General features: G+C 65.4%; 1 protein-coding gene and 2 non-coding genes across 4 annotated transcripts; 2 read left to right on the top strand and 1 right to left on the bottom strand.

Annotated features, from left to right (window-relative positions):
• The first annotated feature begins 2,261 nt into the window (after nt 1-2,261).
• On the top strand, nt 2,262-2,392 carry LOC116571259. The gene has a single exon (XR_004277817.1). It is a non-coding gene; the product is annotated as a small nucleolar RNA SNORA17 (small nucleolar RNA).
• A 599-nt stretch (nt 2,393-2,991) lies between these two features.
• Nucleotides 2,992-3,127, top strand: LOC116571257. Its single transcript, XR_004277815.1, has one exon. It is a non-coding gene; the product is annotated as a small nucleolar RNA SNORA43 (small nucleolar RNA).
• A 1,275-nt stretch (nt 3,128-4,402) lies between these two features.
• On the bottom strand, nt 4,403-13,118 carry DIPK1B (divergent protein kinase domain 1B). 2 transcript variants are annotated; one of them, XM_032307628.1, is made up of 5 exons: nt 12,912-13,118; nt 9,509-9,634; nt 6,998-7,105; nt 6,737-6,913; nt 4,403-6,154 (listed from the first exon to the last, which is right to left on the bottom strand). In XM_032307628.1, the coding sequence occupies exons 1-5, from the start codon at nt 12,972-12,974 to the stop codon at nt 5,345-5,347; spliced, it is 1,284 nt and encodes a 427-aa protein (XP_032163519.1). In that variant the 5' UTR covers nt 12,975-13,118; the 3' UTR covers nt 4,403-5,344. The 2 variants fall into 2 exon arrangements, with proteins under 2 accessions (XP_032163519.1, XP_032163518.1); XM_032307627.1 differs by having other exon boundaries at nt 9,500-9,634; nt 12,912-13,113.
• Between the last annotated feature and the right edge of the window lie 3,400 nt (nt 13,119-16,518).

Raw genomic sequence — 16,518 nt, 5'->3', positions numbered from 1 at the left:
GCCGCACCCTTCCCCAGCCACAGCGGCACCCATCGTCTAGCAGTGCTCGGCCTGGGACTCAGCCCGGAAACTCTGGCACAGGTTTCTCACAGCTGCAGTGTCCGGAGTACTCAGCACAGCGATGGTGGGGAGAGTAGGGACCAGTACTAATGCCTATCGAGGATGGCGTCCAGGGTCCCGGTGCACAGGGTGGAGAGAATGGTCTGGAGCAGGGAGATGGGTGCGGGTCTCTCTATGCCGAGAGGCAGACCCTGGGGTCATCTGCTGTAATGCTCGGGACCCACGGTCTGCATCCAGGGGCTGGCACTGCCCGTTCTGAAAGCAGGTCCCACAATGGTCAGGACTGTTTGCCTGTGGCTGCAGGGAGCAGAGTGAGGAGGACGAGCCACACGGCCCGGGGCTCCCTCCCAGCCTGCAGCAGACCTGTGGACCCCCAGAGGCCGTGCCTGGCTCGGCTTGGCACACACAGCAGGGGAGCCTCCCTCTGGCCTCTGCTGCGCAGCTCTGCCATCCCTGTCCCAAACCCCAGCTCCGCCATTACAAACCGGGAGACCTGGGGGAGGGTCTTCTGGGGGGGGGGCAGATTACCGTGGGGACTGTGGAGAGAGGACAGGCCCCAGGCTTCTGCACTGCGGGTGGGTGCATCCCAGGAAGCCGGACAGATACACAGCTGGGTGGGGCCTGGCTCCAAGGGCTCCTGGGCTCCTGCCCAGGAGGGCCTGCTGCCACCTCATTAGGCCGCCAATGGGCACCCGAATCCCTGGGAGACCAATTCGGAGCTCCTGGTATGTGGCCACAGGACATGCACAGGGCATGAAGAGAGTGCTGGAGAGGGTGGGGGGGAAGATGTCTTCTCGGACTGAGACGCTCCTTCTGCTACCTCCATTGTGGGCCCCTGGCCTCCTGTGCTGAGCGTTCTCTGTGGGTAAGAGTGCACCCCAGGGTCTTCATTGGCTCAGGCCACGTCCTCAGGTCCTGAGCTCCGCTGTGACTGGGGACCCTGTCTGGGACTAGGGGACCTGGGATCCTGGGCGGGGCTGTGGCCGAGCTGAGACGTGCCCCCTGACCCCCAGAAGCTGTTCACAAAGGCGGTGCCCTACCACTGCCTGGCTCCAGCTGAGACAAGAAGGGCCGGGAGCACGTGGCTCCCTCCACCCCGCCATCATCACCGGCTCAGCAGCGAGACCAGCTGCTTCGAGGACCCGGTGTAGCCGTCAAGCACGCGGCCAGGGTGACCCCAGCCCAGGCTGGCCCCTGGAAGCCGGGGCCCTGCTGCTCCTTCTGTCCGCCCTGCACTTGCAAGGGGACAGCACCACACCCGCCCCCCCTGCCCTCCCCCGCCACTGGGAGACGCGTCCGAGCGGGTGATGCAGCGGTCCCGCAGGGGCTCGCGGGGGCTCGCGGGGGCTCGCGGGGAGGGGCGCGGGCAAGGCCCCGAGAGCCCACGCCCTTCTGCAGGGAACAGGGGTGGCAGCAGCCGCGGAGCCGCTCGCGGGTGCGGACGGGCACGTCGGGGGCCCCTTCGCGCGCGGACGGGCGTGGCGCCCAGACTCTGCACGCCTCGCGCTGACCCGCCACCACCAGGACCCGACCCTGGGGCCTCCGCCGTCGTCGGGGTCCCACCGTCCCGGAGGAGCGGAGATGGCCGCCCGCCCCGGACTGAGCTGCAGGACAGCGGGAATTCCCGCCCGCGGGTCCTGCCTGCCTCTGGGGGCCCCCGGCGCCCCCAACGCCCACCCTGCCCCCGCCCCCGCCCTCCTCCCTCCACGCCACCCGCGAGTCCCGGCGCGGGCAAGACCAGGGGGGGCCGCTAGAGGGCGCGGCGAGCGGCGGCGCGGTGTGACCCTCGCAGGGCGCCGTACGGCCTATAAAAGGCGCGGCGCGCGCTCTGCCGTCCTTTCCCCGCGGCGGCCGGTTGAGGAGGCCGCGGCCGGTGGGCCTCGGGTGGCGGCTCGTCCGGGGGCCGTCGGCTCCGCGGCGGTCAGGCAATGGCCAGGTAACGGGGTTGGCCGGGCCGGGCGGGGACCGACGGGAGGTGTGGGCAGCGCGGGTGCCCGACTGCCTGGCCCCGGGCTGGCTGCGGGCGGACCGCGGCGCCGCGACCCCGGCGGGCCGGGCAGGGGCTCGGGGACGCGCGGGCCCGGGGCAGGGTCTCCGGGGGGCGGAGGGCGGCGGCGGGTAGCGCTCGGCCCCCCGGTGCCGCGGCCTCGGGGTCGTCGGTCGGGGCGGGCGGCGGTGATCCGCGGGGCCGGGGACGGCACGCTGCCCCCAGAGGCGTTGCAGGTGCGGCTGTCGCCGTGTCCCACCTGTGTCATCGGTGGCAGAGAGGAGCGGGGCTTGTCTGCGCGCGGCGTCCCAGCTGGGGCGTCGCCGTGGTTCGCGGCCCGACAGCCGATCGCCCCCTCCTGCGGCCCCAGCACCCACTAGAGGTCACGGTCTGCGGCCTGACGTAGGCGGTGACCCTGGCCCCTGCCCGCCGGGGACCCCCGCTGTCCAGGCGGGAGACTTCTGGAGCTCCAGGGCGGTGCGTCCGGGCCGCCCGGCCTCGTGTGGATGGCGGGCTCGAGCGCCCCGGGAGAGGCTGCGGAAGGCCCCTGGCCACGCGGGGTCTCCCGGGCTCGCGGACTGGGTGCTACCAGTACAGGCTGCGGTCCTGTCCCGGCCTGCAGTGCGGGCTGCCCGTGGGGGCCCTGACAGGCGACAGCAGGAGCGCCGGGTTCCCTTGTCCCTGGCAGCCTTCTCCGCTCTGAAACCCTAGCGGAGGACAGAAGGACGGATGCTGCCGGGCCGTTCGTTCCCGCTGCGGCCTGGCCGGGTGAACGGTGACGGGGACAGCGGCTTGTGTTACACTTTTGTCCCTTAACACAGGGAGGAGGGCAATGCCCGGCCCACGGACAGGAGCCAGAGGAGCCGCCCGCCGGCCTCCCAAACCAGGTAGGCGCTGGGGCCGGCCTCCAGGTGGGTGGCGGGTGCGCGGGGAGGGCGGCCCCACAGGTGCTGGACCTGCCAGCACCCCGGGTCCAGCTGCTCTGCTGCACCTGGGCCGTCGGGGCAAAGAGCAAGCGGCTATTTCTACGCTCAGTGCTCAGAACCGTGAGCGCTAAGAATGGTTTGTAGCCGGACATGCCCCAGAGCTGCCGTGGGGGCAGCGGGTTCCGTGGCCGCGTGGCGGGCGCCCTTGGCGTCGGGCTTCTAGCTCGGATCGCCAAACGCGTGGGTTTTCTGAGGCGACCGTCAGTGAGCCGAGCCGGGTGTGAGCGGGCGGCCGGCTGCGGACAGTGGGATGGGCCAGGAGACGGTCTCCTTTCTAGAGATGGTCCCTCTGGAGCACTTTCTGGAAGTCGTGTGTCCCTGGCCGAGAGCTGCTCCGAGTGGCCTGGGGTCTGCCATCGCTCCCTGCGTGGGCTCTGGGCCCTGTGCCCACGGACACCCCTGCTTTAAGGACTCTTGAGACAGGCAGTGCAGGAGGCAGGTCTGGTCAGGCTGGGGCGGGGGAGGGACACAACTGAGCCCTGTAAACCAGCGGGGGGGCGGGGATGGCCTTGGGAACCCCAGTGGGGCGACACGTGTGACTCGGGCATTCCTGCCTTCTTGCAGGGGTAGAGCTCAGCAGGGTACAAGCAGGCGAGACACGGGCAGGTTGCTCGGGGAGAGGCTCACCGATTTCGAGGTTTAAAAAAAAAAAGGTAAGACACTACGCATTTATTTTCTAAAACGTTTGCAGGACGTCGGGGTGTTTGGAAGCGATCACGTTTGCGCAGCAGGTGGAGCTGCCGGGGCTGTCACAGGGGTGTCGGCGGACACTGTTCCGGGTTCCAGAGGGTGCAGGCGGGCGAAGGCGGAGAAGTGGGGCCCGGGGGTGGTTTGCAGGGGCGCTCCCCGTTGCTGCTCTGGCCTGGGCAAGGACAGGGCGCACCCCAGTTTGGACTCCCCAGGCCTGTCCGCGCAGCCCTGTGTGTGCCTTGTGTAGCAAGCGAAGGGTGAGCAGGCTTCCCCTGCACCCTGTGTCCTGATTCTTAACCCCCCAGCCACTGTGTTCAGGGGGACGAAAGTCTTGGCAGAGTTTTCTGGCTGCCAGAGCCCGTGATTCTAATTTTTTTTCCCTTTAAGACGGACTCACTTTAGAGCACAAGCCTGGGGCGGGGGCTGGGAGGAAGAACAGGGAGAGTCTGAAGCAGAGTCCGCACTCCGCCCGGGGCCTGACCTCGCGGCCAGAGCCGAAATCGAGTCGGACCCTCGACCCACGGAGTCACCCCCGGCGTCCCGGTTCGAAACTGCTTTTTGTGCCGTATTTGGATTATCCACTGCCCACCCCACAGGGGAGAAAAATCTAGATGGGCAAGAAAGCTATTATTTGACGTAAGTAGGATGAGTTTTAGGAATTAATACTAACAAGACGGTATTACAGTTGAAATTTTGGAATGTTTTTTAGTAAAAGTGTTTCTCTTTTGGCAAAACTTGAGAATAAATTGATCTTAAATAAACCATCTTAACACTTGGCTTTTCCTCAGTGTGATTAGCTGGGGCCTGAGCAGGAGGGTGGTGGTGGGGAGCCGCACGGTGTCCGCCTGGGTCCCCACATCGCCTTTCCAGGCATTGTAACCGCTCGCTAAGCTAAGCCTGCAAAGGTCAGCGGCCCCCAAGGACTTAAGGAGTAGGCTCTCTGGCCCACCACGACCCGGGTTGGGGGCACAGCCCTTCCCCCAACTCCCTGAGCCTCCTGGGGTCTGCCGTCCACTTCCCAGAACGGAGGCAGAGGGAGCCACCTGCACTGCCCCCTTGGGGCGGGACAGGGAGATGGTGGTGGGTTTCCCATCTAGTGGTTCCTGGACGTCTGTTGAAGTCCTGTGCGGCGGCACTGCCAGAGCGTCTGGAACGGGAGCAGCCCGTTACCAGGACACCTGGTCTCCCATGGTATCTTCTTGGGAACCCTACCACAGTTCAGCACAGAACATGTCCGCATCTGGCGTGCCCATCACCCCCTCTTGCACCCCCCCTCCACCCCCTGCCCCAGAACGTGGCTCTAGGAGAGGCTGTACCTGTGCTGCCCGCTGAGGCCTGTCTGGCAGACTGGGACCCAAAGGACCACGCTGCATTCCGTCCGGCCTGGGCAAGGGCAGCCCCCCTCGGACCCCACTGGGCCGATGGCGGATATGGGGGGCAGGTCCAGCGTGGTGGGAGGGAACCCAGGGACACTCACAGAAAAGCGGTTTATTAACATCACACGTTCTCGCAGTGGGTCCTCCGGCCAGCCCTTGTGGTCAGGCCCCAGGCGCTCCTTCGTGCCCCCACCCCCATTCCAGCCTGTGTGGCCCAGCCGTGGCTGGGGGCCCCGGGGCAGCCGTCACGAGTACCTGGTGTTGGAGATCTCCTTCCAGAGCAGGGTCTTGAGGTGGCTCAGCACCAGCGAGTGGTGCGCCTCCACCTGGCTGGCCAGCCCGCTCAGCGTGGTGCAGGTGCGCAGCTGGCGGCCCAGCTCCTCCCGCAGGTCGGCGGGGGCGCCGGGCAGCAGGTAGTCCCGCAGCAGCTCACACACCTTGGCCAGGTTGGGCTGGATAAGGTCGCCCTTGCATTGGCGCACGAGCTTGTCGCAGGGCGCCCTGCAGTCCCGGCCATAGGTGCAGTCAGCGCTGTGCCGGCAGGGCCGGCCCTGCAGGAAGCGGCGTACGGTGGCCTCGGGCGCGACCTGTTGCAGGTCTGCCATCTTGAAGTCGTACTGGGCCGTGTAGCCCACGTTGGCCAGCGTGGTCTCGCACATGTAGAAGGTCCCGTAGGCACCGTGGAAGAGCTCCTCCACGAACTCCAGCAGCCCAATGGCAATCTTGGCCCTCCAGGGCCACGCGGGCCCCAGCCACTGCTGGAGCACCGTGTGCAGGGCAGGGGGCAGCAGTGGGCGCAGCAGGGTCGGGAGAGCGGCTCCGTGCCAGGAGCTGTGGGGGATCCCCTCGGTGACATAGAGGTCCCCGCACGATCCCAGCAGCCGGGATGCATGCTCCTCCTGGAGAGACAGCAGCAGCAGGAACTCGTTCCGTTGGAGCAGGGCCCACACCGACTTGGCCTCGGCCAGCGACACCCTGCTGTCCTTGTTGAAGTCGGCCATGAGCAGGACCTGCCCGACCAGCGCGGGCAGGGAGGGCAGATCTCCCAGATTCGCCTGACATTTGGGACCCAAAGAAAGGGAGACCAAGTCATTTCAGGACCAGCAAGCCTGGCCTGGTGGTGGGTTTCTGCATTGGCAGATGCCACCTTGACCTGTCGCTCTCGACCCGCAAGATAGTTGGCTTGGACCCTTGGGAGTCTGCTGGGTGGGCTGCACACGGGACCCCAGTGCTTCTGCCAGCTTGGGAGAGCCTGGCGTCCAAGCACGCGCATGGAGGGAACCACCCAGGGCTGTGGGAAGCCCCCTCACTGACCACAGGAGCATTGTTCTTTCTCTAGTAGCTGCTCCTGGGGCTCCATGTCCCCATGTCTCCACAGTGCTCAGAGAGCTGGGGGTGGGCACTTGGGTCTGCTTCCCATGCGGAGAGTTCTCACCCCTCCCAGATGCCCTGGGTGTGGGTTGGCCTGGGGCGGGGCGGGGGGGAATAGAAGGGGTCCTCTGCACCCAGTCATTGCTCGCAGACCCTGAGCCGGGGTCTGCCTGGAGCTGCGGTCCGGCCAGATGCCTGGACACTGCCGTGGCTCCCACCAGCCTGTCTCCTGCCCTGGACTCCACGGCTCCCAGGAACCAACTGACCTTGAGAAAGCTGAGGGTCATCTCTCGGAACTCCTTGATTGACGTCCCCCGGGTGGGCTTGTCGAACAGCAGCAGCTCCTGCCGGGGGGCTGGCTCCGACCTGGCCTTGGGGTCCAGGCCCTCCTCAATGCCACACTTAATGGTCACCTCCTTGCCCTGCCACAGCCCACTATACACCTGCATGGGGCCACAGGAGTCCTCAAGCTGACATCCCCTCCCGCTGCCCCCAGGGTGACCCCAGCCAGACCCCACAAGGCTCACCTGCTGCCCTGGGACAGAGGACAGACACGCTCTCCACTCCACCTCGTGCAGGCTGCACAGGTCCTGGCAGATGGAGCCAGAGATGATGCCCTTGCGGTACTGGTCACACTGGGCACAGGAAGGAGAACCAGGAAGTGGCCTGAGGCCGTGGGGCCCCTCCCCCAGCATCCACAGGTTGCAGGTGAGGCCCCTGGTTCTTAAGCTGCTCTAGACCACTACAGCTGGGAAACCAGCAGCCTTTGGCCATACCTGACCATGCTGGCAAGACCCTCTGCTCCAAGTCAGGGTCTCCCCAACGTGTGCTCTCCCCTGTAGCAGGAAGTAGGAGCAGCAGAGCCTGGGACACCATGGGGCCCTGCCCCTGCCCCAAGGGTGGTGGAGGGGGGCGGGCTAGGCCCCCTCCTTAGCCAGATGCCCTGGGAGCTGCTAGCAGCCAGAATCAGGCAGGGCTCTGGGCTCAGAGCAGCGGCTGCTTCCCTGCAGCCCCTGATCCCTGGGTCTGAGCTGACACAAGCAGGAAGGTGGGGAAGCCGGAGTCGATGGAATCAGGTTCGGTCCCCCCCACAACAGGGAGGCGCAGCCATCTGGAGCTGGGGGGGGGTGCCTTCCTGGAAGAGCAGCAGCGTTGCCATGGAGCCCAGGCCCTTGGCTGGGAGGAAGGAGTGTGGGCAGTGTGCAGAGCAGGGTGCCACCAGAGTGTGGGGAGGACGGAGCGCAGGCCAGGGCCAGAACCAGAGGCCCCACGAAGAAGGCATCTGCGTGTGGCATCAGAAAGCCACGGCCACTCATCAGGACAGCAAAGCAGCCATGAGGAAACCCATTCCACACACTTGCAGGGGGTTCCACAGGGGGCTGACTCTGAGCCCCAGAACCACCCCCCCCAGAACTGCAGGGCCTTTGAGGGGACCGGCTAAGGACGGGCTTCTGCCCGGCACCGCCCCTCCTCACCCATAGCTGGGAAGGAGCCTGGCTGCCTCGGGCAGAGGGGGTCAGTGTGCCCCGTGGTCCTGGCCCATCAGGCTTGGGGCAAGTTGCCCGACCTCCCAGCCCGTTTCCCACCTGCAGGGGAGTGAGTACCTGCCAAACACCCAGAGCCCATAGGAACCCATGACCCCTGGTCCACCCTTGGACACACCATGAACCCCCACAAAGCAGGCAGGTTTCCTCTGGAAAGGAGGGGGCATCCCCACAGCCTAGGACAGCCCAGGGAGATGCCCCTGGGCACACGGTTTCCTCGGGCTCAGAAATACTTGCCAACCCTCTAGGCTGCTGCTCCCTGCACCCCTGGGCCAGAATCCACCCCCCTGCTCCCGCCCCCCCTCATTCCTGCCCTGTGTCCCTCCCACCCCCAGAGCTCCCTCCAGCTCCCACCTGCCTCTCAGGGCCGGTGGCCACACCGCCGGCTCCGAGCCTTGCCCAGCCCCATCCTCACCCTGAGCAGTCCAACAGCAGGGCCTCACCAACACCCACCCACCCACGGCCAGAGGCTCCATGTCTGCCCTTACCTGTCTCCCAAGCCCCTGGACTGTGAGGGAAAAGCCATCAGTGCAGTGCCCAGCTCAGGCCTGGGCCCTGGAGGCCACTGGTGAGCTGTTCTGAAGTGTGCCGAGAACAGGCAGGAGGAGGCCTTTCCCCCGAGCATGGGCACTGCATCCTCGGTGCCCTGTGCCCGCCCAGCCCTCTGAGAAGGTATTCTGCCGTCAGCTGGGGGGACTGGGGCCCGCCTGGCCTCCTGCAAATCCTGTCACAGGGGTTCTCCCACCTCTGGGCTTCCCCAAATTGGGCCCTGTGGGACCTTGGCCAGAGCAGACCTGCCTGCACCCTTCCATGGCCAATGTCAGTCCCACAGAGTCCCCAAGGAGAGGCGACTCTGTTCATCTTACAGCGGGAGGAGCAGCTCCAGGCCCAGCCCGGGGCATCAGAACCCCGGCCATCAGCTCACTGGGGGCTTCAAACTCCCTGGGAAGGCCGGCCAGGGTGCGGGACGGGCTCAGAAGAGTCAGGGCCTTGCCAGGGCCACTGGGGCTGGTGTGGCTGGTCCCTCCAGCCCAGGTCACGGGGTGTCCCACTAGGGATGCACCCGTGAGCCCATGTGCCTTCCTGTGTACAGGCACACACAGGCTCATGACGCCTCCTCCCTCGTGTGCACACCCATGATGCACACGTCACACTCACTCTGAGGCCACGGGCTGCCATTGAGCACGCCCCCCCACCCCTTGTTCCTCGCAAGGACCCTACCCACAGCCTCCTTTGGTGAGCCTCTGGCCCCAGGAGTTGCACTCAAGGTCCCCAGCATCTGTTCATCCCAGGCTCCCTGCTTAAAGTCCTCCCCGCACACATCTCTGACCATCCCAGCCCTACTCCCACCGCCCTCGGCTGCATCTCAAAGTCCCCCACTGGTCCCTCTGAGCATCCAGCGCCAGCTCTAAGTGGCCCCCGCACACAGGCCAGCACCAGGCAGGGAGGAGTCCGGCTGCAAGGTTGGCCCAAGGCGACACTTACGATAACCACCTGGCAGACGTGCCCTCGGCAGAGCTCCGCGTAGGACGAGTAGTGCACGTACACCATCCAGCTGCCCACAAAGACGCCCAGCCAGACCAAGAAGACGTACTTGACCCTGAGGCCCGGGAGCCGGCTCTGCTGGGAGAGAGGCCAGTGAGGGAGTGCCACATTCGGGGTGTGGGTGCCCCCACTGGCCTACCCCTTGGCACCAGCACCCCGCCCAGCTCCAGCTTCCGAAGCGGCCCAGCAGACGGGTGTCAGCCCCCTGCATCCTCAGTGTGCCCACTCTGGGGCAAGGGCCTCAGCCTGGTGCTCCCAGATTTTACACCTCATGAGCAGGCAAGAATAGATCTCGGACTGCAGGGGAACACACAGGAGGCGACTCTGTTTTGATGATAAAGATATTTTTTACAAATTTCCCTCCTAGCTCATTTCATAATGACCTTTAACCTCTGCACAAGGTCAGGCTGGACAAGGTCAGGATGGAAAATCCCTTGCCCCCTGTATACACCCCCCGCACACCATCTTCTGACCAGTGGGCAGTTGCGGCTGAAGCAGGCCCAGCCCGGGACAGGGAGTGTTGGTGGGGACAGGGGGTGTTGGTGGGGACAGCAGGTGGAGGCTGCAGGTGCACAGGGCAGGCCTCAGCGGCCCAGCTGCCCTGTGAGCCTTGAAGAGACAGCACCTCAGACACCGCGAGTAGGCGGCATTGTCCCCAGAGCTAAAGAGGGACGCAGCCCAAGCGTCCACTGATGGCTGAATAGCTACACAAAACAGGGTACGTCCAACACTGTGGAAAATCATTCACTCTAAGGGGAAGGAATCCTGACACCAGCTACACCGCGTATGAACAAGGAGGACGTGGTTCCCAGCGAGGTGTGCCCGGTAGGGAGTGACCGATCCCAAAGAATCGACTCCCAGGAGCCTCCGGAGGAGTCGGACCCAGACACCGGGCGAGGGTCAGGGGTCAATGTCTAACAGGACAGAGTCCAGCGTGGGCAGACAGCCACGTTCTGGGGACGGACAGAGGGATGGTACACAACAGTGTGAACGCGCTGACGCCCCCAGACTGTGCACTTTAAAGCGGGTAAGTTCGTCACTTTTATGTCCTGTGTATGTACGCACAATGGAGAATAAGTAAGACGGCCCCTGGCCTACAGTGTGTGGGGTGGGGTGGAAACAGAGTCTCGGGGGCTCAGCCCCTCTGCCAGGCTTCTCCAGCAGAATTACAGGTGTGGGGGGCCCAGACGCACCTGCAGCAGGTGGGCGGGGCGAGGCCTCCCATCCAGCGCCCCGCCCCACCCCCCGCCCAGGCCAATCACAAGCCGCCTGCACTGCAGTCCAGGGGGGCCCGCTGAGGGGCCGCGGTTACCAATGTTCCCGTGGGCGGGGGTTGGGGTGACCCCCAGAGCAAGGGGCTAGGACCCAGGGGCCAGCTGGAGGCTGGACGTCCCACCTCCAAAGGAGGTGCTACGTGTCCTCTCCGACTCCAACCACCCCGTGCCCCACTGGGCAGCGACTCTAGTCCTTTTCACCCTGGGGCCTGCTTAGCCAAAGGCAGGGGCTGGCTTTCCCGTGAGGACAGGGCAGGGGCGGGCAGCTCCGGTTCCCTTCAGGCTCCTGCAGGAGAGACGGGGGCCTCACCTCCTGCATTCCTGGGCACCTATTCACAGAGCTGGCCCTCCTGGGAAGGGCTGCGGCAGGAGGACCCCTGAGACCACCAGGGATGGGCTCGGGGCCTCAGTGGCCACTGAGAGCAGCAAGGACTGGGGTGTGCTGGGCAGAACGAGAGGGCTGGGCCTCGGGCCCCCATGTCCTGCACCACATCTGCTTCCGTCAGATTTGTTCAAAAGGGAAAACAGGAAAGCAAAGAAACAGCGGGTGGGGGACTGCGGGGTGTTGTTTTGCCAGGACAAGGTCCCAAGACTTCCGGCTGGCAAAGAACAATGCTGTCGGTGGGGGTGAGTCCGGCCTTGAGGGGGCCTGGCAGCCTGGGGGGGGGGGGCGCCAGCAGCCTGGAGGAGGGCAGTCTGGAGCAGCGCTGGACCTAGGGCTGACCCTGGGGTGGACCGAGGCTCACAGAGGGACACCAGCCACACCCCAGCCAGACACCCACCCACTCCGCCAGGCTCTCCCAGGACACCGTCCCCACCTGGCCAGCTCCGACTGTGCCGACAGCCTGCTCTTAGATGGGTACTTCCTCTAGGAGCAGTCCCAGGCCCCATGAGTCCCCCGTGAGTGAGCCCCCAGGACAGGGCAGGTCCTGCTTTTCAGTGCATCCCATGCAACCACTCGCCAACGTCACAGGCCGCTGGCTCCTGGTGAAGCCACTGACTCCGGGTCAGTAACAGCCACGTTACCCACGGGCCAGCGCCCCACATGCACAATGGCTCCAACCCAACCTGCAGTCCAGGAGGGAAACTGAGGCCCTGAATGTGACCTGACAATAGCAGATAGGCGGGGCTGGCTCAGATCCCTGGGAAGCAGCCTGCCCTGGGTGCTAGGGCAAGCTCTGGGCCACCCAGGCAGCAACCTGGTCAAGTCCCCTCCCTCAGGGGACGGGGTGGGGGGCAGTGCACAGCCCACTTCCTGGCCTAGGGGGTCCTCAGACCCCCTCAGCACCCACCTTGCCTACTGCTGGCCCAAGACCAGGATGCACCCAGGCGGGCCAGGGTGGTGTCCCACACAAACACAAAACCCGAATGTCTCCTGGCTCTGAGGCTTTTCCCCCTGGGGTGGGAGCTGAGGACAGCCAGGCCCCAGGACCAAGGGCACGACCCTGGCAGGGACCCTGTTGCCCTGGCCCCAGGACAGCCTGGGGAGGCTAGGGAGGTGTGGGCTGCTTGAACATTACTGCGCCCAAGGCCATCTCAGGGTGGGCCTGGCTCCGACCACCCAGAGCAAACGCGACAGGCTTCTCAACGGGGTCCCCAAGGGAGCCTGGGCTTCCCCAGCAGACAGCGGCCCCGGTAGGGCCGGTGACTTGTCCAAGGTCATGGTGGAGTCAGGAACACCCCCACGCTGGGGCTGGCTGGGAGATGACCCCGGGGAGGTTCTGTCTTTCTGAGAGCGTTTCTGTGTGTCCCAAGTCTTCCATTACAGAAAAGCAAACCTTACCTCTTTAAAGTGGGGAAAGAGACAAGGACCAGGCGTGGTTTCTGGGCCTCGGGGTGGGGGCCGCGCGGGGGAGGGGGTCCAGCCGTGGGGGAGGGGCTTCTTCAGTCCCGGGGGCAGGGTCTGCCAGCCCGCAGCATCCGCCGCCCCTCCGCCCGCCCCATCAACGCCCCCTCCCCAACCCCTCCCGGTCCCACAGCCGCCCCAAGGCCACGCAGCGCGTGGAACCCCGCGGCCAGCAGCCGGCCCCCGGCTGGCCGCCGCGGCCTGCACCAAAGCCAGGCATGCGGGCGCCTACCTGCAGGCCCTTGGAGAAGGGGCAGAAGAGCACCAGGTGCGCCAGGCGCCGCAGCCGCCGCATGGTGGGCCCCCGGCGTGCGCGGGCCCGGGTCGGCTCGGCCTCAGCCCCAGCCCCGCGGGCCGGCCCGCAACGGCCGCCCTCCGCCGCCGCCTCCCCGCGCGCCCGCGCCCGCGCCCGCGTCCACGTCCACGCGAGGGCGCACTCCGCCGGCCGGCCCGGGCGGGGACGGGGGCGCGGGCGCGGGGCCGAGGAGGGGGAGGGGCGCGGGAGAGGGGCCGGGGCGGTGGGAGCGCGGCGGGGGCGCGCGGGGGAGGGGCGACCGCGGCCCCGCCCCTCCCCGCGCGCGGTGGCGGAGGCCCAGGCGGAGGGGGAGGGGCGGGGAGGGGCGGCGCGTGGTGGCGCGCGGGGGCGAGGCCCGGGCCTGGCGGGGCGATGGAGCGAGCGCGCGCGGCTCCGGCCGGCGGCGCCCCCGGGCCGGCTCTGTCCGAGCCCCCGCAGCCCCGGCCCTGCTCGTCGCCCCGCGTCCAGAAACTGGACGCGGCGGGGACGGCCTCGGGGTCAGGCCTGTCGCCGGCACCAGCAATTCCGTGCCCTGGGCCCGGGCTGGGTCAGCGTTCGCCGCGGACGTGAGGTGGCCAGGGCTCAGCCGCCGTGAACTTCCGCGCCGGGTTCCGCGTGCAGGTGGGTTTTCCCGCCCCGCGGACTAGCGCGGGAGGCCTGCGGGCAGGTGCGCTGCGCACTCCCGCCGGCCCCGACCCCTGCTGCTGCCCATGGGGGCGCGCGCAGCCGGGCCTCCGCGCTCCGCATTTCCCCGTGGACAGACGGTGCTGAACCACCTTATAGATCTTCTCTCCCGAAACCTACATTTAATTCTTTCCCGTCGAATCTGACTGTCGGTTTGTTTCCTTGTTCCGGGCCGGGAGTCCCCCGACTTCCAGATACCACTGCGCACCAAGATGCTCCGCCTGACCCGGGGCTTGTCTTTCAGTGAGCACGAGCTCCTCACCATGAAGTCCAAGTGACCCGTTTTTCCCGTTTACAGTCTGCGCGCCTCTTGCCTGCCGTGTCTGAGAAATCCGACTAACCCAGCAGCGCAACATCTGCTGTGTTTTTTTCTAGGGTTTTCTCTACAGCAGTGTCTCCCCTTACCCTTGGTCTCAGTTCCCGTGGCGGCCCGGTCCGGACGCAGGTGACCCTCCTTCCGACGGATGCCGGGCCCGCAGTGGCTTCCCGCAGCGCCCCGCACCTGCGCCCCGCACCTCCCTCCTCCCGCCGTGTGGGCCTCTCGTCCTTGCTTGGTGTCCAAGAGGGGTGAGCCCAGGGCAACGTTGCATCTGGAGAGCGAGAACACAGCCATGTGACTCTATCGCAGCGCACGGTTACTGTGGCCCCATTTTACTATCAGCTGCCTGGTCATTCCCTTCCTGTGCCTCGTGTACAGGCTGACCTCGACTGCGGCTCAGGCCCTGCAGGAGAGGACGGAGTCCATATAGGGGTCAGCACTCTCCATGGTTTTCTCCGTGGTTTCAGGCGGCTGCTGGGGGGGGTTTCCATGTAGGTCGATGATTCTGTTTGAAGCTAACTTTTGTCCATGGTGCGGGTTATAGGGCAAGGTAGGATTTTGTGTTTTGGTTTTGTGTTTTGGGATGTTGGGCTTTTTTGCACATGGGTGTCTGTTTGTTCTAACAAATTTGTTGAAAGATGAGCTCCTGTGTGCTTCTGTGGCAGAGTGCTGCACGGGCCACGGCCCTGCCCACAGCTTTCCCCCAGCACCGGGGGGCAGGCTTTCGGCAGGTTCCCCCCGGCCGGATTCCCAGCGATGCTGTGGGCACCACAGTGACTTCTCTGCCATCCTGGGACCCACGGTCTCTGCCTGGGGCCGGGGGCCTCCAGCTCAGCCCTAGCGGGTCTCCCCATGTCTGCTCTTCAGGCCGTCCTGTGGCAGACTCCCTGTGTACATCGCCGCATGGCTTCTGTCACCTGATGGGACCCTGGCTGGCACAGGTCAGGTGCAGAAAGGGACTCAAGCATCTTTACCAAACTTACCAACACTCATTGCACTCCACACTTTGGACCACGGGCTCACCCTCAACCAGATGCTTGTTACCCTTGAACTTCGGGCCATGCCAACCCATGGGAGAGTCCCAGCGGCTGGACCAGAAGGAAGTTTATATCTGTAGTCCCCTTTTTGGACCCCCAGGCTGACCAAAGGATGCCCTGCTCTGGAGGGTCTGGATGGGATCCTGATGGCCCACCCCCCACCCTTTCATCCTGGTCTTTACCGAGAAGGTGTTTCAACCACGGGGCCCAGGCCGGGAAGAGGGCGCAGAGTTGGAGCCAGAAATCTTCATCCGTGAACTTGGGACAAGGCTGTCCCAAGGCTCGGCAACAGCAGGGACCGGGGTGGCAGGACATGTGAACCAGCCCACTGTGGGTGGCCTTTGTGATACAAGGAGCGCGGTTGTCAGATGACCGGAGAGAACTGATACACGCATCCCGTACGGTGTCAGGGGCCACAAGGGCGTGACCAGCTGGTGGCTCGGCTTGGGAAAGCAGCCTGTGCTGAGGGAGGAGCCCAGAGACCAGGTTGAAGTCTGATGGAGTCAGGTTGCCAGGATCTGGGGCTCACTGTCTGGGGACTGTGAGATGGGGGACCCCGCTGTGAGCAGGAGTCCCGTCTGCTGTGCAGTGACCACCTCTGCATCCGGAGTATGAAGTCTGGTATGTCGCCCCTCCTCTGGGAAGTGGGGCCACGAGGGATCTGTGGGGACAACAGTGGCCCACGGGGTGGTGGGGCTGCTCGGTGGGTAGAGAGCAAGCACCTGCCGTCCTGGGCGTCCAGAAGTGACCCAGAGTCAGCCAGCGGCTGTCACTTACGCCCACGGTGCGCAGCCCCAAAGTGGGGTGTCTTTTTTTTTTATTTTATTTATTTATTTGACACAGAGAGAGATCACAAGTAGGCAGAGAGGCAGGCAGAGAGAGAGGGGGAAGCAGGCTCCTCATGGAGCAGAGAGCCTGATGTGGGGCTTGATCCCAGGACCCTGGGATCATGAGCTGAGCCGAAGGCAGAGGCTTTAACCCACTGAGCCACCCAGGCGCCCCAAGTGGGGTGTCTTTAATGTGTGATTTTGCAAGTGGCAAACCATACTGGTTTCCTGGAGCTGCTGTGACAACGTCACGGACTGAACGGCTGACGACAAAGGGACCGATTCTCCCAGTTCCGGAAAGAAGTCTGCAGGCAAGGTGTCCGCGGGCTCGGCCTCCCTCTGCAGGCGCCGGGGGACAGTCGCGGCCTCTCGGGCTTCCGGGGTTGTGAGCCATCCTTGCCGCTCCGGGACTCGGAGCTGCGCCCTGCGGCCTCCGCTTGCTCTCTCGCAGGCCGCCTGTGCCCCTGTGTGTCCCTCTCTGCCTTTGTGTCCTCACATGGTCTTCCAAGAGCTGTTTCCAAAGGGGGCACGTTCTGACTTCCCGGTGGATATAAATCTGGGAAGCCGGACCACCCTCCCACTCACCGCACAGAGGGAACAGCCGAGAGTCCCTGTAAGTTGAGGGGTCCCAGAACACAAGCGGCTTCATCAGGAGCTGCGCGTGTTTGTCTTCCACT

This window comes from Mustela erminea, chromosome 12 (assembly GCF_009829155.1).
Source record: "Mustela erminea isolate mMusErm1 chromosome 12, mMusErm1.Pri, whole genome shotgun sequence".
Classification (NCBI taxonomy): domain Eukaryota; kingdom Metazoa; phylum Chordata; class Mammalia; order Carnivora; family Mustelidae; genus Mustela; species Mustela erminea.
Note: the sequence above shows the minus strand (reverse complement) of the source record. Positions and strands in the feature narration are given on the sequence as shown.